Source organism: Plutella xylostella, chromosome 17 (assembly GCF_932276165.1).
Source record: "Plutella xylostella chromosome 17, ilPluXylo3.1, whole genome shotgun sequence".
NCBI lineage: Eukaryota > Metazoa > Arthropoda > Insecta > Lepidoptera > Plutellidae > Plutella > Plutella xylostella.
Window position 1 is genome coordinate 9,260,305 of NC_063997.1, and position 23,860 is coordinate 9,284,164.

Genomic DNA, 23,860 nt, shown 5'->3' on the forward strand with positions numbered 1-23,860 from the left:
ATCACCGTATTTCTACGCTAATTATCATCTTTTAAACGACATAACATTTTTGATCGGCAGGTGTTTTTTAACTTTCTTTTTAACCTGCGAAACAAAAGAGGGGATACTTACGTTAGGAGAGTTGATTCAGTTGTTTGTATTGTTTATGCATATGTAGCCCAGCGTGCTAGTAGGTATAAAGTACTTACTTACATTATTACATATTCAGCGGATGTTTAAAAAAGTTTTGTTAGGTACATAAGTAGTAAGTGCATACTACTGCATACCTACCAGGAGAGGTCTATGTCCAGCAATGGACAGCGGTGCGTTGGTCATGAAATTAAGTGCTTATCGACTTAAGTAAGTATAAAGTGTTTACTAAAATAAATCAATCGAACATTACCATTATACATAAATCGTAGCGATACAACGCAATAGTCATTGTCGGAACACCAATGATGGACCACACCTGCATTATCTAGGATCTAGGGCACGCGCACGCTCCCATTTACCACACCTTTTTAAAAGTACTTAACTACTAACACCATTTATACTATCGATTTTAGTAAAGTACCTACCTATACGTTAGTATAATAGTACAATACGAATAAGTACACAATTATGTGTCTATTGTACAGTCAGCTGCATAAGTAGCTATACACTTTTGTACCTTGTCAAAATCCTAAACTGCTTAGGTAGTATTCATTAATTCAGACATTGACATCTTGGTAGTTTGACAAGGTACAAAAGTGTATACATAGTGCCAATTTCGCCATTCTCGGTTAGAGCATAACCAGGGAGTAGTGGTTAACTTTTGACACATCTGTCATGAATTTTATATGTAGATGACGTTTAATTTGCGTAAAATTAACCGAGAATGGAGAAATTGGCACTTAGCTAGGTAGGTACATTATGCAGCTGACCGTACATACGAGTAAATAGTTACTTTAAATCGCAAATCTCAGGCCTTGATGATGCAGCCCCTGACAGAAAGTATGTAGGTAATAAGTATACCTAATTGTGTGCAGCCCGCTGGATCGACACCCTTGACGAAAAGGAGGTGAACCACCAAGAGTGCGTGTTCTTATGGTGCTCCTTGAGCGTGGCCTAGTCCCTAGACCATCTTCATCAGTAGAATATTCCTCCTGATAAGTAGTGATATTACAGCTAATGTCGGCTAGTTGCTACCATATAAGGCGGTGGGCGACTGCGCGTGCGCACGCGACAGGCGCGCTCTAGCCGCATAATTCACGCATTGCTGCGCCCGCGCCTCCAGCCGTTTCGGAACAGATAAAAACTGCAGGAGATGAGATTTTCATAATTTAATTAGCACTTTAATGATGATTTAGTTGTAGACTGCTTTAATGCAGTTCTGGCTTTCGGTCGGTATCTAGGTATGGTATGTTCAGCAGACGACGACGGTTCATTACTTGAATAGCGGGGACGCATGTAACGACACTTTATAATAAATTGGGCACAAGGTAAGTGGTGTTGTTGGGTTAAAAAACGTTATTTTTACTTACTCCTACCTATGTCTAAATCAGTTAATATTTATGCCCAAACAGCAGCGACTAGTTATGCCCAACCGTAGGTTTTTAGAACTGAACCCTCGCAAATGTTTGGATGTTACAGTTATATGTATATTAACATTCGTAACCCGTAAACGTCAAGTTAAAGTAGATTGTCTGAATTCGTCATTGAGTAGTAGGTACAGCTTTAGATCTAGATTAGTTTAATAATTTACACCAAAAGATGATGGCAGGTAAGTATTTAGCTGGAAAATATAACACATCGGCTCTCAACAAAATCCACAATAGGCAAGAGTTTCGCAACAGCAACAAGTCACTCTTCAATTGACACAACTAAAGCATTCATTACCAAATATAGGACACACAAGTACCCTTTAGCAACAACATGCGTGTATAAAAGGCAAGTTAGACATGCTATTCTGGACTCCGATGCGTTTTTATTGCAATACTAGCTGACCCATTCCGAGCTTCGCTTCGAGCTGCGAATACAAACTAAACTGCCTTTATGTAGGTAAGTATAATGCACTGATGCCCTAGGAACGGGTTCCGCTCATCTGGCATAATCTTTATTGACCAAAACTCATTTCGCATAACTCGTATGGTCTAAACTTTTTTGGCCGAACCATCACTTTGCCAAGACTTATGTGGCATAAGGCTCGTTTCGTCTAAAACTCTTTAGGCACAATCTTTAAACACCTAAGTTTCGTTTGCTCAAATGATGATGGGCACCAATATATGGAAGCTGGGACCAGCACCAATAGAAATGAGTGATACGTCGTTGAAAAGGTATTTTTTTGCAGAATATGAATAACGGAAGCGCTAGTCTTGATTTACTGTCCAATTAGAATAATCGTACCTTGAAAGTTTTTATATTTTATTTCTGTAAGTAATTTTAATGTTTTTGTTAGTTTTTCACATTCATTTTTAATTTTCATAACAAAATGATCATATTTCATATAATATTATATTTGTTTATTATCTCAGTAAATAAAACCAGTTGAAAATAATTTCTCTAATTTCAATAATACGTGTTTACGTGTATTACGTCCTAACTGTCATCAGGAGAGAGAGTGCAATGCCATAGAAAAATACTTCCTTCCGACGAATATATTTCAAAATGGACAACTTATACGGATTTGTCGTCATAATACTTTTTTGCTCACTTGAAAAGAGCTATCCAACGATGTATGTCTCATCTTTATTGGACATAGGTCCCAAAACGCCCATTGTCATTTATGTTCGTCTATACCTATGTATAATCTTGTTTTTCCTAATGTTATGTTAATAAATAATATATTAAGTATGTAGTAAATGTACAAATTGTGGTATTTTTCTCCTACATCCCGAAAATCACGATATTGTATGATCAAAAAATCGAAAGTTAACGACCAATATAATTATTACAAACCCCATGAGATCGAAACCTAAAAATAGGTGCGACGACGAGCAAAGCGAGGAGGAGCGTGTTAGGTGCACATGTTCATCAAAACCAAAGCGGAGCGCAGCGAAGCGGAGCGGAGCGTTTTCCAAACAGCGGAAACAAACAAGGCACCAGTTTGCGCTATGTAGGGAGACGCTCCGTCAAAGTTAACGCCAAACGAATATTATTACTTTGTATAAACCTATGCCATAGCATTATTAGGCTATTCAAGATTTGGCCATACCATTATTAGGCTAAACAATGTTATGCGAAATAACTTTTTACTAAACGAGATTTATGCCATACGATTTTCGGCGTAACGAGACTTTGACCAAACGTTACTATGCAATACGAGATTAGGCAAAAAAATCTTATGCCAAAAAAGGTAGAACCCCTAGGAACATAAGTGGTGCCCAAATACACCACAACGCATGCAAACGTGGCAAGTGGCAACGTGGCCCGCCGAATCTACGCAGCCCGAGGTAATCCAGTGCAGGACATGAGCCTACTTCTCCAATGCTCCAGGGTTATCTATATCCACTCTTGGAAGGCGGATTAGAGGTAACACCGCTACATGCAGCAACAAATCCACAAATGTATGAAACGCATAGATACCATTTACTACCTGCTAACTAGATAATATTATTATAAAATTGACTTCAGCAGCAGAATACCTAACTGCATATGCGCTGTTCTCGATCCCCTTATACGAGAGTGCGTTATACAGCATTACGTAGCCATGTACGGGCAGAAATCAGCCCACACAGTTTTTACCATAAGCGAGAGTTGAGACAGCTCGGCAACAAAAAGTTGTTTTGTTAACGAAGTTGTATGTATGCAAGTAAAGTTCAAAACTGTACTTTAATGCATTAAATGGGTCATTAACGATAACTCAATTAAGGTAAATTGAAATATACAGGTGTTGCAATTACAAAGTGGTAAGTACTTACCTATAATGTAAGTAATATTAGGCTAAAAGGGGATGATTCGATCTGGATCATTCTGAACAACATTTTTCTCTTTTGGGATCCTATTGAATGATAGAATGCAATGTTTTCCCAGTTGCATGGAAGCCAGCGAAATCAAGTTCCAGATCCAGAGATAAACAGGATCATTATCCTAATCCAAATTAAATATAAGCAGAATAGTTCATGACTATTTTTCAACGATATTTTGAGGTAATTTGCTAACCACACCTTTTGTTTGTCTATGACCTAGATAGCACCAGTTCTTCTATCCCAGTGTTTTTCAACCTGTGGGTCGCGACCCCTGGGGGGTCGCGAAGCTTCTGTAGGGGGGTCGCCAAAGGGCGAAAAAACTGGGAACTTTATTAAAAAACAATAAAGACAATTAATATGAATTTATTAAAAAAGATTCTTACTTTTAAAATACTTTTATCGAAAATTTTCTTAAATGCGAAGGCTTGTTTTTTATTAATTAAATTGTCGATCTGTTTTATTTAGTACAATACACCACATCCACACAGTAAGGCAGATTACACAGAAGACCGAAGAGTCTAATCAGTCTCTGTATCTAGTTAGCCTTTGTGGCCTATGAAAACGCCTTCAACTCCATCGAGACATGAGCAATTTTAGAAGCGTTGCAGAGATTTCAAATCGAATGGCGCTATATCGAGGAGTTGAGGAGTCTGTACGATGCCGCTGGACATGGCATATGTATAATAAATGCCGAGTACATGTCACACCTCTCTGTTTCGCGGACGACATCGTTATAATGGCAGAATCTCTGCAGGAACTCAGCTGGATGATGGAAGTGGCCTAAATGCTGCTTCCCAACGTGTAGGCTTCTAGTCTATGCTACTACAATGCTCTCATCGAACTGGAGCCAGTGATCGTTGATAAGGCAACAATCGAAGTTGTGCAAGAATATCTACCTCGTCTACCTCGGGCAGACTATTCAGCTAGGCAGATGCAACTTCTACAAGGAGGCTGCAAGGCGCATCCAACTGAGTTGGGCTGCATTCGCAAAACTTCGTCAGCACATATTCTCCTTGGCCATCCCTCAGAGCCTGAAGACTAAAGATTTCAATCAGTGCGTCCAGCCAGTGATGACATATGGTGCAGAGACGTGGACACTGACGGTAGGACTGGTCCACCGATTTAATGTCGCTCAGCGTGCTATGGAGAGAGCTATGCATGGGGTTTCTCTGATAAATCGTATCAGAAATGAGGTTTTCCATTAGTCAGAGGATTAATATTACTGACATAGCTGTCAAAATATGCAAGCTGAAGTGGTAGTGTCATGGTCATATCTGCCGAAGAACTGATAATAGACCACGAATACGCAAACGTAGCGTGGGAGACCTTCCTGCCTGGTTCAAAGACGACGACCACAAGTATTTATTTTTTTGTAAAGCCAAGTATTTTGTCTTTACACCCTTGGAAACTTTTATTCAAGATATTTAAATGCTCAAAAAAGTCAGAAAGTAAAAAGCTACTTTGGAAAAAGAATTTCTGGGTCGCAATGGCATTAGTCGTACGTACCTATGTACATGGCCACACGTATCCGATGTGTGTAATTTGTAAAATAATGTGTTTTAAATCCGATAAGTATGTAGGTACTTCGAATCCTAATCATGGAGACCATAAATACTCGTCGTATGGAATGAATATTCAAAATACTGTAACATACACACACATACATACATAATAAAAATCCGAAAGGGTCAAGGGGGTCGCGAAATATTTTTTTATACCAGGGGGGTCGCGTCATGAAAAAGGTTGAAAAACACTGTTCTATCCTATATCAAGCCTGGATCCTACCTCCTAAGTAATATCACTCAAGATTAATGACTTGTTGGTAGAGTTATCTGACCGTCTAAGCATTTAGATGCCAGCTGTCTGAAGGTGGGGAAGAGCTAATCCTAAAAGGTCATTCGTTACCTACGCGGCCGGTAGGCAAAGAATCGTCAAAATGTGTTCGCGATACACCTGTTGGATTGGACCTGGGTTGATATCGCAGGGGCATGTCAGTCCCCAGCTTTAGCTAAGGCTGCACTTCCGCTGCCGCTGCATCACTCACCAACAAACTTGCGTTTCTGATGCAGAGGATCTCTCTGGCTGTACAGCGAGGCAACCATAGAGAAAAAATAAATATTTGGAGGCAACGCTGCCAGCGCCTTAGGGACCTTTGCGTCAGATGCGTTTAAGACACATAGTTTTTTTTTTGTTTATAGTTAGGCAAGGTACCTATAGTCATAATAAGTCTTTCTTAAGTTTAGAATAAGTTATTTAGATTGTATTGTGTACATAGATATTTACAGTTTGATTTGAGGTTTGATTAAAAGATTTATCCCCAAAAAAACAAACTTGCGAGTTCACAAGTTTACCTTCAACCACCTTCAACGGTTTTCTTGCTTTACAGCTAAGGAGCAAACTATCCGCTAGCGCCATCTATACTCAATATTAGACATTAAAGCGCATGCCCGTTAATATTCTGAGTTTCTTGCTCCTTGTGGTGCACAGATAACTGTTAATTTTATAACTGGCAACATTTCTAAACCGTCATTGTAATTTAGCCAACGTTTTCAAACGTTTTGTTGTTGGCCGTCTGTCAACAGTAATTTTGAGAACCGCTTTCCAACTTTAATTACCTACTGTCAATGCCAAATCCGACAATCTGAATGTGACTGATGCTCTTGTAAAAAATAAAAAACAAAAGAGAATTTAAGAGAACAACGAACGAACTGAAAAACAAAAATCGCATCTCAATAAATTGTAAAATTTAAAGTTGATTCATATTTTTTCTGCAGATAATTAATTACATCAATAAAACAGGGGCCAGATGACGTTTGGAATTGAATCAGCTGACTGGAATATTTGTGTTGACAAAAGCAATGGCAACAACACTTTCAGTAACATGACACTGAATAGGTACTAAATCGTATTTTTTATACAATATATTAACTGCCCTGGTGATGTTTCGATACCAGCTTTACATACTAGTTATTTCTTCACCCTAAAACGATGTCTCCAAGAAGCATTTTCTCACGTGGGTTGAAGCATGGGGTATCATTGTTAGTGTTAAATCAGCATCCAGCATATTAGATATGTTACAAACCTTTGTTTTATGTATACAGAAAATTATATTTTGTGCTCAATAAGGACTATCTGAAAGCAAACATACCTAATTCATATTCTAATAATGCACTGCTTTTATTCTAATTCTAACACTGCTCATAAATGCATAGGTATATCCTGTCTAATGTCTATTTATTTTAATTTTCAGAAAACGGTCGAGAGATGAGGAGTCTTGTGAATTCATGCCGCTGTCAAAGAGGATTAATAATCTCCACATCAACAATAACCTAGCTAGCACAAGCTCTAATGCTGCACAGCCATCTAGTCAACAAAATGGGATGTCCGATGAAGCATCGACGGACACCACAAGGCAGCCAGATTATGATCCTGGTGTCAACTCCTCACAAAGCCCCTACTACTTTGATAACAAACTGTTGTTCCAACTTCACTTAGAGAGAATACAAAGAACGGGACAACAGTTCCCATTTTGATGTGTTTAATGTTAGAAATATTTTAACATAAGTTTTTCTGTATTTATTCATTGGTAATGTATGTACTTTAGTTTGTAACTATGTTAACTAATAAAGTAATGAAATTTCTGTTTGTTTATTGTGTTTCTAATGTAGTTAGTCAGTGTACCAGCTGAAGTCAGGACTGAAAGAGATATAAACAAATGGAAATGGTTAATTCATTATTACTAATTAATTTGATTTAATACTAGCTATTTATTTATTCCATCTTATTTATGTTGGGCGTTCTTATTGGAAAAGAAAGAGTGATAATTATGTCTATTGCTCTTTTGGAATAGAGTTAGCTAGTACTTTAAATTCAATGGGAGTAATAACACTCTTCAGTTCCTTGCATTTCTCCAAAGCCATCCCCAATAGTTAATCGGAATCCAGCCATCCCCTTTGAAACCCTTTTTTAGTGCTTCGTTAATAATTTTCAACAATAAAAAAAAATGAACGCAACGTAAAAAACTAAATATTGAACGCATCCGATAAATCAACCAATCACAGAAAAGAATTCTAATTTTAGAACCAACGCCATCTGTCGTAAATATTTTGTAAAATCTAACTAAACATGGCGGATGAAGTTTATGATTCACAAAAAAGAAAGTAGCATTACAAATGTAATTAGAAATAGATTTGTGACATTTATGTGTAATAAATGAGTTTAATTAGGATTAAGCAATAACTTTTTATACAGTGTTTTTTATCTAAAAGGTAAGCCTTATTATAAAAGTGATTGTTTATAGCGTGTGAGTATCCGTGACCTTATTTCCCAATCGTGGCCATCAAGCGGTACTCCTTTGTACCGTTAGAGAGGCACGCGTGGCGACGGCACTGTTGGTGCGAGAGTGCCGCGCCGAGAGGTCCGCAACCCCTCCTCTCGCGAGTTCCCTGGAGGTGGTGGTTCGGGAGCGGGAGTGAATATCTGTTTGGCGTTGGTCGAAGCGGCTTGGAGGGGGTCTCGCGAAGTGGGGATGCGTCGCGGCGCTGATGGACGCAGCCGGGCAAAGGAACTGGTAGGGGTGAACAACCTTCGGCCTCTTACGCCCGCCCACGAGCAAATCCGCGCTTTTCAAACATATGAATGAAATTATATCCTGTTCATTGTTATTTTTTTGTAATTGCGTAACATTATTTACTAACTGGCGTCTTTGTTTGCTTTATCTCCAACACTCTGTGCTTTGGATGCAGTGCAGACTACTACAGTACAACACACATTCCCTTGTCATACCCAAATTGTTATTTTGTAGGTTCAGTGTCTATACATTATGGGATCAACTAATTTAGTTATCGAGTAATTTAATCTATTATACCCAGGCAAAATAGGCATAGCTTTTGGTAAATGAGTTAACTATATAACTTAATTAATTTGATTGGAATATGCCAATCATAGCGGAGAATTGAGCCCGTGTCTGCTTTCGAACCAGGGTTTTTACCTATATACTCTTACCTAAAAAAAAAAAATAGTTTGAAAGACCAAGTAAAGCAACTTTCTTAACTTAATTCATATATTATGGTCCATATTTAATACTAATAACACTAACTATTCCTACTTTCAGCTATCCTTGGTTTTTAAATAGTTGATAACTAAAAATATGCTTTATATTAAAGAAAGACTAGTGTAAAATACTAACTACCAAGTCATTCACTAATTTTATTTTTATTTTATTTTACATTTAATGCCAGAGCTTTCTTTTATCCTGACAACCACCAAAACCTCAATAAATTCTACCTAAAAACCATTTATTGTTTTCAATAAAAAAAATATTGTCCCATTATAGACAAAACATACATTACTCTGTTGACTGTTTACTCATAGATTGTATCCAGACTTAACCAGGCATATTGATTTTTAATTGTTACTCATTTTCTGGTACAAGTGCTTAATTCAGTTGCTTTGAAATATCAGTGGTGATCGGCATCAAATTATTACTTCCATAAATGATTTCTTCTTGTCTTATAATATTTATAATACACCAGATAGGTAAACAGTCTGATCATGCAATTTAGGTAAGCATTATATCTTTAATATCTTATTTTTGATTGTGAACAATTCAGATCTGCAGGTGCTCATGAACAGTATGGGTTGTCCAATTCTTGGAAAGTGTTGTTTAGCACTTTTGTTAGTTCGCCGTCAACATGATACGCAGAACAGGGCACTCCTATTTCAGAGAACTATTCCTGACGCACTACAGTACCATGGCAAATGGCATGAGTAACAAACTGCAGTCTCATTGTGCAATAAGGGTCCAATACACCTAAAGAATTTATTTATTTAGTATTAGTTTTCTGAACAACATGTTTGCAATGGCATTATACTTTTTTGGCATTAGCAATAACAAGTTATACTAATGGATATATTAAACTTGGAATTACTTAATTAATATTTTATTTAATTTTCATACTTATGTGTAATTTCAGTTGAATGCCATTTTCAAAATTATGTTTTTATTATTCTTATTTATTATTTCATTCAAAAGTGAAACTAATTACTCTGAGATGACTACTTTTACGATCACTTCTAGAATTGCGCATCATCATACTAATGTCCTTAGTACCTCCGTAGCTCCGTACAGCTAACTGTTACCCAACCGCCACACGCGCTGAACCGCGTCCTCACTGCGCCAAGCGTCTTTTGAAAGTACCTACCAGCAGACCCAAACACTCTACATCATGCGCGCGCGCAGGCCAATCTCCACCTTAACCCTACGCAATACGCCAGCACACCGCCAGCCAGAAGAGAAAGTGAGGATCACGTTAGAAGCGAACACACACGCTCAAGCTGCCAGTGTGTTCAACTTGACTAGTCGAGTCTGCACCAAAACTTTCTTTAACCCACTTTCTTATTGTCGGTGGCGTCGAGATCGCGTCTCGTAGTGCAGTGCGCGGGCTGTGCGCCGCCGGTGTGTCCCCCCATGTCCCTCCCGTGCTCCCGGAGCGTTGGTGGTGAGGGAAGTGCGGTTGCTCAACTGTGAAGTGATCAAGTGGTTTTTTTTTTTCCGCCGAGCCATGTGCGACATGCAGAACTTGCCGAGTAGGGAGGATGATTGGTACGGGGATGAGTTTCTTTTTTTGAATTGTGTGGAGGTTGGGCTTTTCGCAGGTGGTATGATCTAGGTTTCTTACGTACTTTAAACTGGTTCACGGTATCGTCGTATTAGTTCGGTGCAGGATTGGCTTATTCTTCTAAGTCTCTTTTCTCAATCTCCTTCTAGATTTCTATAGCTGATTATAAGATTATTTTTATTTTAAGAAGAATTTAACACATATGGACACGTATGTGTAACTTCCTACTTTCACTTATTTACTTACGCAATGCCGCGCCACAATACAAGGAAATAAGTTGTCTAAACTCGTGGGAACTTTTCTAGATCTTCAAAATATTTATTTCAGTTTTGTACAAAAGCTTTTTTAAGATAATATCTGATTAATAAATACATAATCTCTAACTCTACATAATCTAAACCAGTGGCGTCTTATTAGATGACCTAGGTTCCAATCCCTAATAAACAATGTGAAATGCTGAATTCTGAATTTTAGGTAACTTGTAGTACGAGATGCATTATTATTAAAATAAAAACCTATCACTTTCTGTTTAATACGAAAACTACTCTCGTCCATTCCTATAGCCATAAAATCATGTATCATCATCAGCCTTTACCACTCCTCTGCTCGACATACTCCACTAGACCAAGGCATTTCCATTAGAGTTATCCACCTCATCCCTTTCTAATCCACAGCTCTTATGTCTCAGCATCTGACCAACTCTATGTTTGCCTAGTCTTGTTCTACACTTAACATATAATAGAATATATCTTAATTGGTCACCACAGTTTTTAAAACACACAAAGAATACTTATAAACTAGGAACAATTAACAGCGGCCTTATCTCTAAGAGCGATCTCTTACAGGTACTGTAGAATCTCTACATCACATTCGTCGGCCCTATTGACTCTTAACTCCTAGGTCATAGATGAACCTTTTATATGTTTACTTCTACTTTGTTCCAGTGAGGAAGAGGAGGGAGACATGAACTTCGCGTTCACGTCGGCCGGCGCCAGCGGGCTGAACTTCGCGCAGTTGACCAATGGGCAGCTGCCGGTGGCCAAGCTGCAGCAGAATGTGGCCAATAGCGGCGCCACGTTGCAGCAGGTACGCGTTCTGATTGGTCACATTTCACATGGGAGTAATTATTATAGTTTTAGGTTTAGGGGGTGTTAAACAGATTTTCATATTTGTAGTTATGAAATTTTATCGGCATATTCACCATGGGCAAGGGTTTGTCACATCAATGCTCGACACAATCTGTAGACCCCTAGATATTAATTGTCCCTTAGATATAATAGTTTGCAAAGAAATATATTTCCCGGCTGGAGCAGAGCCTTGTTCATGGCTTACTGCCACGCTATCCATGTTACATTCGAGGTCACCTAATAATCGTACCTACTATTAACCTAAATTCGCAGTAGGTCTTAAATATTCTAGTCTAGCGTGCTAAGTGTAAATAAGGAAAATCTAGCAACGAAATTTCTATGAAAGATCGTTTTGTTTTTTAGGTATCTAAGACACGGATTTCATCCATCACAGTTATTTTGCAGCCTAACCAGTTGTGCTTTCTTTTCTGTATTTAGATACATTTGGGTAATATGCCGAAAGTTAAAGGATACCCGTTACCTCTGCCATACCTATTATGACCACGGCCTCTTTTATGACTCCATGGACCATGCCAAATTGCGAATAATACAATTATGTATCTCAATTCGACAAGATTCTATATTTGGCAAACAACTATCTTGACCGACCTTACCATTTATAACTTGACCTACTGCTATAATAGCCGTGTAAGAAAAACGGTGACATGACACATTCGTAAGATCCCTAATTACAATAATATACTTACCCTAAAATAATGTCCTATTGGATGTAGTGTAGTTACTATGTTGAGCGGTCTTCTCTCGACAGATAGCAGCATCAAAGCTTGAACTTTAATTGATAACAAACATTTAGCCGGTTGGTTCAACCACGTTCTCAAGCTACGGCATCTATGAAACGCGCGACAGCATCGCTACTAAAAGAAGTCGTGGCCTAGGGCTCTTATACCCTTTTGTGTTGTGTTTTGTAGCCTATACTCCCATGCCATCCCCAAGTCAAGCGAGCGAGACAGGTAGATCCCATGTTATTCACAAGTGGTGCGAGCGAAACAGGTTGCTCTCCCATTTATCCCCAAGTGGTGCGAGCATGTAGCCTACACCCCTATATCACCTACAGCTGGTGCGAGTGAGACAGCTAGCCGCCCCTGTCATACCCAAATGCTAAGTGGTGCTCGCGATACAGCTACACTTCACCCTCATTGTTGACGACGCCTGATTATGACTCCCATTGTATAGTTTTGAATATAGAATCTGTTCTTCCCTTGATATACTTTTGTAAATAAAGCCAGCCAGTTTATATTTCTAATTCTGAACCTCTACATGAGCTAGCCAGCAGCAACCCTAAACCGTCGTATTCCCCGCAGGTGGTGCAGATGGTGGGCGCGGACGGCGTGCAGTACGTGCGCGCGGTGGACGGCGGGCTCTCCGCCGCGCCGCAGCTCATCACGCTGCCCATCGCGCTGCCCGGAGCCAAGCCCGGTATGTTACCGCTTTTGTTCACGGGACATAGATAGATCATCATTATCAGCCTATGGCAGTCCACTGCTGCACGTAGGCCTGTCCCAAAGCACGCCACTGTATGCGACACAGTTACAGAACTTACTAACACATCATTATGTACAAATGGCGTTCTTATCGCTTAAAGAGATTTCTTCAAGACAACCTTCAGGTGGAAGGATCTTCTTCAGGTGCCATCTACTATCGTAGGTCGGCTATCATTATGGCCACTTGGACCCGGTGGATGGATATTTATGATCAAATAGAGTGAAGTGATAGAGAAATGAATTGCATCGAATATTGAAACAATATGGTTTTAATATACGTATTTGGTTGCGGCAATGATAACTGATGAAACAATATTTTATGTGTACCTGCTTTTTTCTATATTTTCTTTAGTGGGCTAGCTAGCTATAACCTAAAGAGCCCTGAGCTGTGATTAGACCAATCACATACACATAAGCTTCCTTGCCTATTCTAACCTGACACTTCTGTATTACAGGTGACCCCCAGCAGCAGATCCAGATCCAGGTGCTGAACCCCAACCTGCTGCAGCAGCAGCAGCCCAAGTACCAGATGCAGATCCCCATACAGGGCCTGCAGGGCTTCCAGCAAGGTGGGAATCTCTTTGCCATGAATAGTCCACTGCTGTATATGGGTTTTAGGTTGTTCAATTCAATTCAATTCAATCATTTATTGGTAATAACTTAAATAATATTACAAGTCATTTACATAGGTATAGGTAATTGGTAATTATGCACTAGGTATAATTAAGTTACTTATACAATATAACATAGACTAGCTAAAGTAGGTAGTTATATAATTTTATTCATAAAGTAGAAGCACTGATAGTTAGGTATTTCTTTATACATATAAATAATTTAGTTATTAGGTAGTACATCAATAGTTTTTAGGTATTACTATTAAGTAACAACATTTCAGCATTATTTGCATATTTGCATTGTGTTTTAGTATGATAGTATCTTATTTGAAAGCTTTATACACACTGTTTTTCATCGTTATGAGAGTTACTGTTGGTAGTAGGTACCAATAGTGCATGGGTTGGCGAGGTAAGGTCAAAGAACTCATTTATAGTATATCATGCCGAATTAAGCAACATATTTTTAAGTTTTTTTGTAAAGGTGGCCTCATTTGTTTCGTTTTTAATGTTCTCAGGGATTACGTTATATATTTTTGGTCCTATTATATGGATGAGTTTATTAGACTTAGTTAGCCTGCAGCCGGGACAGTACAGCTTATCTTCACGGCGAGGGCAGGTGTTTGGACGAACATCCTTGTTTGTTGGGAAAAGGCTAAGATTACGCCTTACGTATTTAGCTATTTCTAATATGTATAGACACGGCAGCATTAATATTTTGAGTTTTATGAATAGTTGCTTTGCTGGGGTGTCCCAAGGTACGCCCGCCATTGTGCGCAGTGCACGTTTCTGAGATCTGAAAGCACGTCCTGCATCAGTTGAGTTGGCCCAGATATCGACACCATAACTTAGTATTGAGTGGAAATATCCAAAGTAGGCTTTTTTCATGTTATCTTCAGACAATGTAGGTTTTAATCTGCTAAGAGCATAAGAGGCTGATGATAGTTTAGAACAAATATTGTCAATTTGCGGTATCCACGTCAGGCCGGAATCAAAGGTGAATCCTAGGTATTTGACTGTGTCGACTTGAGGGACTAATAAGTTGTTACAAACGATGTTCAGTTCATGGCCTCTGGTTTTTCTCATTTGGAAGTGAATTATGTTTGTTTTTTCAACGTTTAACGCCATTCCGTTGGCAGCGAACCAGTTAGATAGGTCGCTGATAGTTTTATTTAGTTTAGATTTAAGTTGTTCGTAACTTTCGGTGTTAACAATTACACAACCGTCGTCGGCAAAAAGAACATAATCTACGTTTTCAGACGCTTTAGTTAGGTCATTGATTAAGATTAGAAACAGGTTATTGCCCATTACCGATCCTTGGGGGACAGCGCAGAAAGAAGGCTGGAAACTTATAAGCGCTTACTTTTTCATACTTTGCGAACCTGCACTGATAATCTGTTGCTGTTGGAAGAATTCCATAATAAAGTAAGTGATTATAAGTTTCCAACTTTCTTTCTCCATACGGCTTTACCCTGGTAGAATCAAAACAGTAGTCATCAGTATAAAATTATCCTCAGTCAACAATAGCCTCCTGCTGGATATACTTTTATTCAGCCTTTCTCATCCAAACATTACGGCTACCTATGTAAAAGATAGTACTCTTTTCCTTACAATTCTGTGTTTGGTATATAAACTTAAACAAAAGATTGTTGGTTTTCAGGAGGTGCAGTTCTAACAGTGGCCTACACTCCTGAAGGAAACGACGGCAGCATGCAGCTGATAGGAAACGCATTACCTGAAGGTATGACATTAATTTAATAGTATTTTTCCTACTAACACATTTATTTTGATAAGTTACGTACTACGACCATACCATACTTACTATTCTTGACACCAACCAGATGGATGAGTAATCGGAGAGCCTCTCCTTCTTTGTTGAAGGCGGTTAAATAGTGAATCTACTGTGGCGCTCTCTGTATTACTCCATATTACTAATCTAATTTTATAAATGTCAATTGTAATTTTAACTAATCTTTATCCAGGTCTTCAACTGATAGCGATGCCTCAGGAGATGCAGATGGTGCAGACACAACAACACACAGAAAACAAGGAACAGATACAGATCATGCAGCAACCGGTAAGTGACCATCTTAGCATGTCGGTGTCAAACACTAGAGCTAGACTAGGCCTTGTCACCGTGGTGAAAGGATTAGCCAGTCAGATTAGCGTTAGTCGCTAAATACCTAGTAAGCCTTTTTACTGCTGGCGCGACCTTAAAACATGCAGCAGGCCTGAAATCTCTTACAGGCAAACAAAAGCCCATTTCTGGACCTAGTTAACACCTGTTTAATCTTTGCAATCACGCACAAACATATAATCAGAGTATTTACTAAGTATACTCTATATCCGTTACAAATGTTCTTTACGTAAATTTTCCTTAGCATAGAATCCAAACATTGATTTATAAATAAAACATACCTAACCAACACTCCCTTTACGCCAACAGCAGGTGTTCATAACGCAGAACCAGGAGATCATCATCAACAACGGCGAGCACAAGATGGAGTCCAACAACAACGAGGCCACGCACCGCATCATCATCAAGGAGGAGTGTGATGATACTAATGATGATGTGAGTTGAAACTTAACTACTATGTAATTACAGGCTTGTTAAAAAAAGTTATAAGTTTGGCTGTGTGACCAAGTTGGTATCATTTCGGTAAAACCTAAAAAATGCCACGTATTTCTGTGTCTCGATTTAGATAAACTTTTCTCGTCTCAGTCTATCAAATTGCCAATCACTTTCTCGAAATCGCCAAAGGTGAACTGGTAGAGAGACTGCTACTAGCACTAAGTTCGCCACTGTACCTACTAAGTACTTATTTGTTTTAATAATTTATATTAATATATTGTTTTTTCATAATTGGATTATCATCATCAGAGTGTTCGGCACATCACACACATAATTTAATTTAAAAAATAATTGCTGGTCCATGCTCCTAACACTTTGTATTGTATAACATTGCACATAGTAATGAAAACTGACCCCTACGGTGTGTGTTACAGGAGAGCTCACAAGGCACAGACGGCGCGGGCGACAACATGGCGTGGCAGTCCACCAACAACCAGGACCTCATCAACTACCTCAACAAACTGCCGCCACAGGTTAGCTTGCAGATGGATTTACTTAGAGAAATGTTGGATTTACATATTATTTATTCGATATCGGTAGTACGCATCCCGACATTATGTCATGAGTACATTTACAGCGAGTATATTTATCATAATCCCCTCGGGTATTGCAGTCGTGAGGTTATTAACGGCTTTTCATTAATTACCATCCATGGCTCTAGTTTAACTCAAACGTTGCGAGTATTGCTGACTGAACAGTAAAACAAAGTCCGTTGGGTTGGTTACCTTCACCATTAGCCTCACCAACTATGACACCTTACAAAGTAGTAAAAAAAGATAAATGTCGTACAAAATTACTTACAAATTCACAAAGGGCCACTTCTAACTCACCCCTATTTCCTTCCAGCAAGCGCAATCACTACCGGTCTCCCTACAACAGTTCCTCAAGCTGAACCCCATAGAGCAGGACAAGAAGCCGATGGAGACGGCCAGCAAGCCGCCCGTGCTGCACATAGAGATCAACCCGCACATAGAGACGGAGGATAAGAAGCCGCTTGATATTACTGAGGCGATACTTGGGGAAGGTGAGCAAATAGATAAATGAAATTATTACTGTATCCTATCTATTTCTTACTATCCTTTCACGCCAATTTGGGCGCGCAAATTTGACGATAGACTCCCTAATGTCTGAATCTAATATTTATGCTAAAATTCATATAAATGTTTTTTGTTGTTTATTATTTTTGGTCCAGTTAGAGATGAAAGAAGGCCAATCTAATACACTCGATTAACTTTATAATATCACTCTTAACGATAGACGAATTAATCTGTACCAAGTCAAAGTGCCCCTTTATGTTCCCTCATACTTACCCTTACTGTCTTGCATTTAAAATCCGACATGACTGCCAAAAGGGACCTCATAAGAAGGTATACTAACTTGCACCACCCCAATCCCCAGACGGCACCCTCAGAATAAAGAAGAAGAAGAAATACAAGAAGAAGCCCCCGAAGCCGGCCAAACCGAAGCCGGGCCAAGTCATCATCACACAAGCAGACGATGGGTCTCCCATCTACTGCTGTCCGGAGTGCTCCATGGCGTACCCGGAAAAGGAACAGCTGGAGATGCACCTGTCTGTGCACAAGGTGGAGAGACGGTTCATCTGTGGCATTTGTGGCGCTGGGTGAGTTGTGTTTGTGATAATGACAGATAATAATAATAATAACTTTTAATCTGACAGTAAATTACGGCTGCTGTCTTGCTGTCCTCTCCTTGTCTAATGATATTCGTAGGCCTGTGTTGGCATACCCGATAGATTTCCATAAAGCTGCGTACAGACCGGCCAAACGAACGCCAACGACCAGGTTTCGTTGACCTTCGTTGCTGCAATCTATGTATGATAAATATCCATCGTTGGGCGTTCGTTGGGCCGGTCTGTACGCAGCTTGAATAAAATGACAATTCAATTCATATATTTCTACTTGCACTTCTGTAACAGCCGTCATTTTGGTATTCTTTCTTTATCTGCGCGCATTATATTATGGATGAGCGGGCATTATACAGGAAAAAAGGGCATTAATATCGAATATACACAAATGAATTTCAAAACCTAGTTATTGGCTTAAATCTGAAGCATACTATTTAGACTAGCAGACATCACAAATCTAACCTACAAGTTTATCCTGTCCAGCCTAAAACGCAAGGAGCACCTAGAACGGCACAAGCTCGGCCACAACCCGGAGCGGCCGTACGTGTGCTCCGTGTGCTGCAAGGGGTTCAAGCGCCGCGAGCACCTCAACCTGCACACCGTCATACACTCCGGCGTCAAGACGGAGATGTGCCAGCAGTGCGGGAAAGGTGAGATTAACACACATGGTCCAAGATTCTAGGCTTACGAAAAGGATATTTCGGAGAGCTGCCATAGGTGTGTTAGGTAAGTCGTTTTTAACGTAACAACGCTCCGAATAATCGCTAGGTAAAGCTAAAGAGACGCCAATAGAACGAGGTCGGACGACGCGAGGACTGCGTTCGAAGGAGGTAACAATACAGCACTGGCCGGTTGGAAACTGTCTATAGAACAGTTCACAATGAGTATGGTAAACGAACAAAGCAATACATAATTCCAAAAATTTTTAACAAAATGAGTGACGCAACTAAAAGTGTAATACCATTTAAGTTTGTAATAATGAAAAAGCTGCTTAAAAGTCATTTTTTAAAACAGTTGTGATCCGTTATTATTACTAAACTATAATGTTTATTTTAACTTATATTGTATCCGCACAGTTTACTAAGTTTTAACTTAGATGTTAGATGTTATTTGTAGGCTTTGGTATAATGGCTAGTTATGTATAAATATTTTTTTTTTCTAGAGTGTATCTTCCCCGAGAAACAGTACTGCTGTTTGGGGTATAATGTATGTTTTTATTGTATTATTTGATGAATAAACGTTTTTCAAACAAAAAAAAAAACTAAACTATCGATTAACGACGGTTAGTGTCAAATGAGGTTACAACACTGGCTGGTTGCAAACTGTCTATAGAAAAAGTTAAACTGCCGTTCGCTGATTGGTGGTGCGTGAAGGAGTGTGCTCCGTGTGCTGCAAGGGGTTCAAGCGCCGCGAGCACCTCAACCTGCACACCGTCATACACTCCGGCGTCAAGACGGAGATGTGCCAGCAGTGCGGGAAAGGTAAATACAGCTTGTTATGCAAATACATGGTCTAAGATTGTAGGCTTTTACGGAAAAGATATTTCGGAGTGCTGCCATGTGTCTGTGGTTTGACGGGATAGAGGCGTGGTTACCGCAGCAGAGCTCCGAATAATCGCTAGGTAAAGCTAGATGCGAATAGAAGGAGGTCGGCACGCCGCGAGGACTGCGTTCGAAGGAGGTTACAATACAACACTGGCTGGTTGGAAACTGTCTATAGAAAAAGCTAAACTATCGTTCGACGGTGATTGGTGTCAAAGGAGGTTACACCACTGGCTGGTTGCAAACTGTCTATAGAAAAAACTAAACAGCCGTTCGCTGATTGGTGGAGCGTGAAGGAGTGTGCTCCGTGTGCTGCAAGGGGTTCAAGCGCCGCGAGCACCTCAACCTGCACACCGTCATACACTCCGGCGTCAAGACGGAGATGTGCCAGCAGTGCGGGAAAGGTAACTAGTGCAGCTTATGCAAATACATGGGCCAAGATTCTAGTCTTATAAGAAAAAGGTATTTCGAAGAGCTGCCATAGGTGTGTTTGTGGTTTGAAGGGATAGAGTCGTGGTACTGCTCCAAATAATCGTTTTCTCCGAAAAACAAAATGGCGACCATCTGCGCGGTTATTACCATACCTATTTAGACAGACACGTCTTATAATCGTGTTATAATGTACAAATTACATCTAAATCTATTTAAACTCATGCGCTATATGTACGTACTATAAACATTACTTACTGTATAAATATACATCGTAAATTAATTTTAACCAATAACTTCACCTATCTTTTCAGGTTTCTACCGCAAGGACCACTTACGCAAGCACGCGCGGTCGCACGAGCGCGGCCGGCCCCGGGACGAGCCCGCGCCCCCCCCGGCCCCCGCCCCCGACAACCACACCACCGAGATCACTATACATGTTAGTATGGAAGTGGCCTAAATTATTGATGGAAAATATAAAGATAACTTACTCAGCATTTGCTGCATGTTGTTGACTTACATCTTACATGTAGAATTTTATAACAAAATTAAAAGTGCCATCTTAAAAATGGACGTCATCATCAATCCCGTAACTGTTGGATATAGGTGTTTTCAAGGATCACTGCAACATTCCGTCCTCGGCTTTTCTCAGGCGCAGCACTGCGAAGCTACCGGAAACGGTAATCTACATATAATAAAACTTCTACTTTCATCCAGGTACCAACGAGCGGCAACATGCAAGTGCCCGTCCAAATAAACATCCCGCAACACGTGGTGACGTCACTGCAGCAGCAGCAGGCGCTGTCGTCGTCGGCCAATCAGACCTCGCTGGACGCACTCCTCGCGCAGCACTCGTGACAACAGCGGGCCGGATAGAAGGAGGTCGGCACGCGATCAAAGAAGGTTACAACACTGGCCGGTTGGAAATTATCTATAGAAATAAAAACTAAACTTCCGTTCGCTGATTGGCAGAGCTTGTGGTTCGCGGCTAACTTGACGATGCTCTCCGCCAATGAATGTTTTGTAAAAATGTTTTCGAACTTGCGTTCTGTAACGTCTGAGATGGTTGTAAGTAGATAGAATTCCGCACAAAATGATTAAATTTGAATCTTAGAAAGCGTCTTCACAGTCTGTCAAGGAGTGTTGAGGCTAAACATGGTTAATCTATTTCTTTTAGTTGTGATTACAGTGATCAAATCAATAATATATATAGCTTAAACAAGTTACGATCATGGTATTACGCTGGAGTAACCACCTTTACTTTTGTAATTACTTCACTGATCGCTATCGAATTGTCGTAAGTGAATCACTGGAACTTCATCAAGTTAACAGTGTCTAAATTTATACCACTTTTGGTGTTATAAATTTTAATCGTAGCATACAAATTTGTATGCTACGATTGAATTTTACAGCAGGTAGATTAGATAAAATATGAAGAATGGTATACTAAACATCACTCTGCGATCTAGTATTTTAACCGTTAGGTACCGCTACTTCCAAATACACAAATTGTGAAAATTGTGAGAAGCACAGAAACAGCTCTGAAATGATTGTAATGAGTATATGACTGTGTCGGTGAACATTGTAAATAAATATCATAAACGCTGTGATATTCATATCATTTCCTAAACGTTTATACTATGCCGAGATTAAAAAAGGTACAAGTCTAGATAGGGATGAGCCAAGCGTCGTCTTTCCATCGTTTTATATCATGAACAATAACATTTTTACATCATTTTGAGGTAAATGAAGGTGATTGTATATTCTAAAACAAAATAATAATAATATAGTAACTTAATTATTTCAGAACTAAGGTAAGATTGGCTAAAAACGAAATAGGATTTTTTTGATTATCTATCAGCCATCACTATGGCAAAATTTGTAGTTGTGTTTTTATTACGAGAAGTGATTTTCTGCTGTATTTGCTAATTATGGATTTGTGAAAGTTTCCGTCAGTATGTGTCCGAAGTAAAATGAAAATGTTGTGATATAATCAATTTTATACATAATATTTATATATTTATTCTATAGAAAAATTCACCTGCAAGCCTTTCGCCACCTGATTTTTGTCAGCTTTAATGTAAAGTAACTGATTTCGAATTATATTTTTGTAACTAGATGTAAGTTGTTAGTTTATAACTAGTATTAGAAAGAACATGTCTTAAAAATGGGCATTCGCTAAGATAGGCCGATTTTTATTATCATCGGCAATTTTGATACCTACTCACATAAATGTTATTTGGGCAATAAAATGTTGTTATCATCATAGACAGCAATGTCATCAGAATTATTCCCCATGTAACTTTTATCTGACTATTGACAGTTATAAGACCTGTTTATTATAACATTGTTACGATTGATGCTAGAGGGTCACATTAGCTTCATAAAAACGACAGAACGAGGCATGTCCTGCAAACGGCACGTATAATACAATGAGTCTTCGTTTTTCCTAAGCTAGAGTGACCATCTTAAAAGGGTTGTACGTATGGGTGTTGTGGAGGAGCACAACAAACCCTAATCAAATCATATCTGGTCTCGATATCGACAAATATTGTTCAGAAGTAAGCTGTGGTCCGATTAATTATAGATTTAATGTAAGGTTAGGTTTATAAAATATGGTAAGCTTCACTAGTCGGTTTACTCTTTTGTACCTTGTTTGACCCAGAAAACCCATAATGTATGGATGCAATTAAAAAAAAATAATGCTGTGTCAGGTGGTGTGTGAGTTTGACATGGTACAAAAGAAAACGAATAATGAAGCCGACTGTACCTAGCTGAGATACCCCAGGTGTGTGCCCTTTATCAAATCTCATGGTGCTCCTATCTCCGTTAGTTAGTCAGTAGTTTTGTACATTCGTGTTTTAGACCGTACTTATTGTAGGATAAGCGTAGAATACAAATTTGTACTAACCTCTCTGTATTTCTCATCATTATGATCATGTTATTTATTTATTTTTAAGCATGGAACTGAGATGCATGAATGAAACAATATTTTTATGTTTACAGACGTAATTTTTTTACACAAGTGATTACAAGAATGGTCCTACTGTACCAACTATCAACTTCCAAATGGCAAATTCCCATCTAATGATGTACAGTAACAGAAATTTAATTTATATTTTGATTTCCTTTTTTGTTTTGTGGCTAAGTTGATTTGTATTTTTTTATAAGTTACGATACTTTTTGTATCACGAATTTATACTTCACGACTGTATGAATCATATATTACAGAAAAAGCATCACATTTTAGATGCAATGTGAGATGAGATTGATGCTATAACTAGCTTCCGTGTAAAAGTGAAAAACTGTGATTACTAATATCTACTTACCTACTTATGTGATTCTATATACAAAGCCTTTGAGTGTTATTGTTATCTAAGAGTAATCCACATCCAAAAGATTGAATCTTCCTAGAAACAAAGCTCAATTCACACCAGCACCGCCTCACGGCCTCTAGACGTATGCTAGCTTGTTAACCTTTTTCTTACGATATTATAAGTATAATTTTTAAGAACTTATTTTAAGTTGAAAGTATTAGTAACGCTGCATGGCAAGTGACACGCCATGAGTTGTATTTTTTGTACGAAATCTTAATTTATTAAGAAAACAGTAAACTTATGAGATTACAAATAAAATATCTTGATCTTAATTGTACCATCTTTTACTTCGATATCCTTATTTTGTTATTCATATCTAAATAGACACAGCTGGAAAGAAAAAGATCTTATAGTTAATTCGAAGAGCGGTGCTAGCTCAGTCGGGTAAGCCCCCGCTTCTCACGCAAGAAATGCGGGTCGAATCCCGACGCTGACATGTACCAATGAGTT

At 39.0% G+C, this 23,860-nt stretch overlaps 2 protein-coding genes across 3 annotated transcripts; both read left to right on the top strand.

The window, feature by feature from the left end:
• The first annotated feature begins 6,597 nt into the window (after positions 1 to 6,597).
• On the top strand, positions 6,598 to 7,567 carry LOC105380129. 2 transcript variants are annotated; one of them, XM_011549628.3, is made up of 2 exons: positions 6,598 to 6,821; positions 7,177 to 7,567. In XM_011549628.3, the coding sequence occupies exons 1-2, from the start codon at positions 6,733 to 6,735 to the stop codon at positions 7,457 to 7,459; spliced, it is 372 nt and encodes a 123-aa protein (XP_011547930.3). In that variant the 5' UTR covers positions 6,598 to 6,732; the 3' UTR covers positions 7,460 to 7,567. The 2 variants fall into 2 exon arrangements, with proteins under 2 accessions (XP_011547930.3, XP_011547931.3); XM_011549629.3 differs by lacking the exon at positions 6,598 to 6,821 and adding an exon at positions 6,828 to 6,964.
• A 2,351-nt stretch (positions 7,568 to 9,918) lies between these two features.
• Positions 9,919 to 23,682, top strand: LOC105380174 (zinc finger protein 226). Its single transcript, XM_048626743.1, has 13 exons — positions 9,919 to 10,530; positions 11,491 to 11,632; positions 12,996 to 13,110; positions 13,631 to 13,744; positions 15,447 to 15,527; positions 15,769 to 15,863; positions 16,233 to 16,358; positions 16,793 to 16,891; positions 17,265 to 17,442; positions 17,817 to 18,039; positions 18,547 to 18,713; positions 20,348 to 20,472; positions 20,751 to 23,682. The coding sequence occupies exons 1-13, from the start codon at positions 10,490 to 10,492 to the stop codon at positions 20,889 to 20,891; spliced, it is 1,647 nt and encodes a 548-aa protein (XP_048482700.1). The 5' UTR covers positions 9,919 to 10,489; the 3' UTR covers positions 20,892 to 23,682.
• The last annotated feature ends 178 nt before the right edge of the window (positions 23,683 to 23,860 follow it).

Coding starts and splice junctions, on each gene's coding strand:
- LOC105380129 (XM_011549628.3), top strand. CDS start 6,733: ATGACGTTTGGAATTGAATCAGCTGACTGGAATATTTGTGTTGACAAA. Junction 6,822..7,176: donor AGTAACATGACACTGAATAG/GTACTAAATCGT, acceptor TTTAATTTTCAG/AAAACGGTCGAGAGATGAGG.
- LOC105380174 (XM_048626743.1), top strand. CDS start 10,490: ATGTGCGACATGCAGAACTTGCCGAGTAGGGAGGATGATTG. Junction 16,359..16,792: donor GTGATGATACTAATGATGAT/GTGAGTTGAAAC, acceptor TGTGTGTTACAG/GAGAGCTCACAAGGCACAGA. Junction 20,473..20,750: donor CCACCGAGATCACTATACAT/GTTAGTATGGAA, acceptor ACTTTCATCCAG/GTACCAACGAGCGGCAACAT.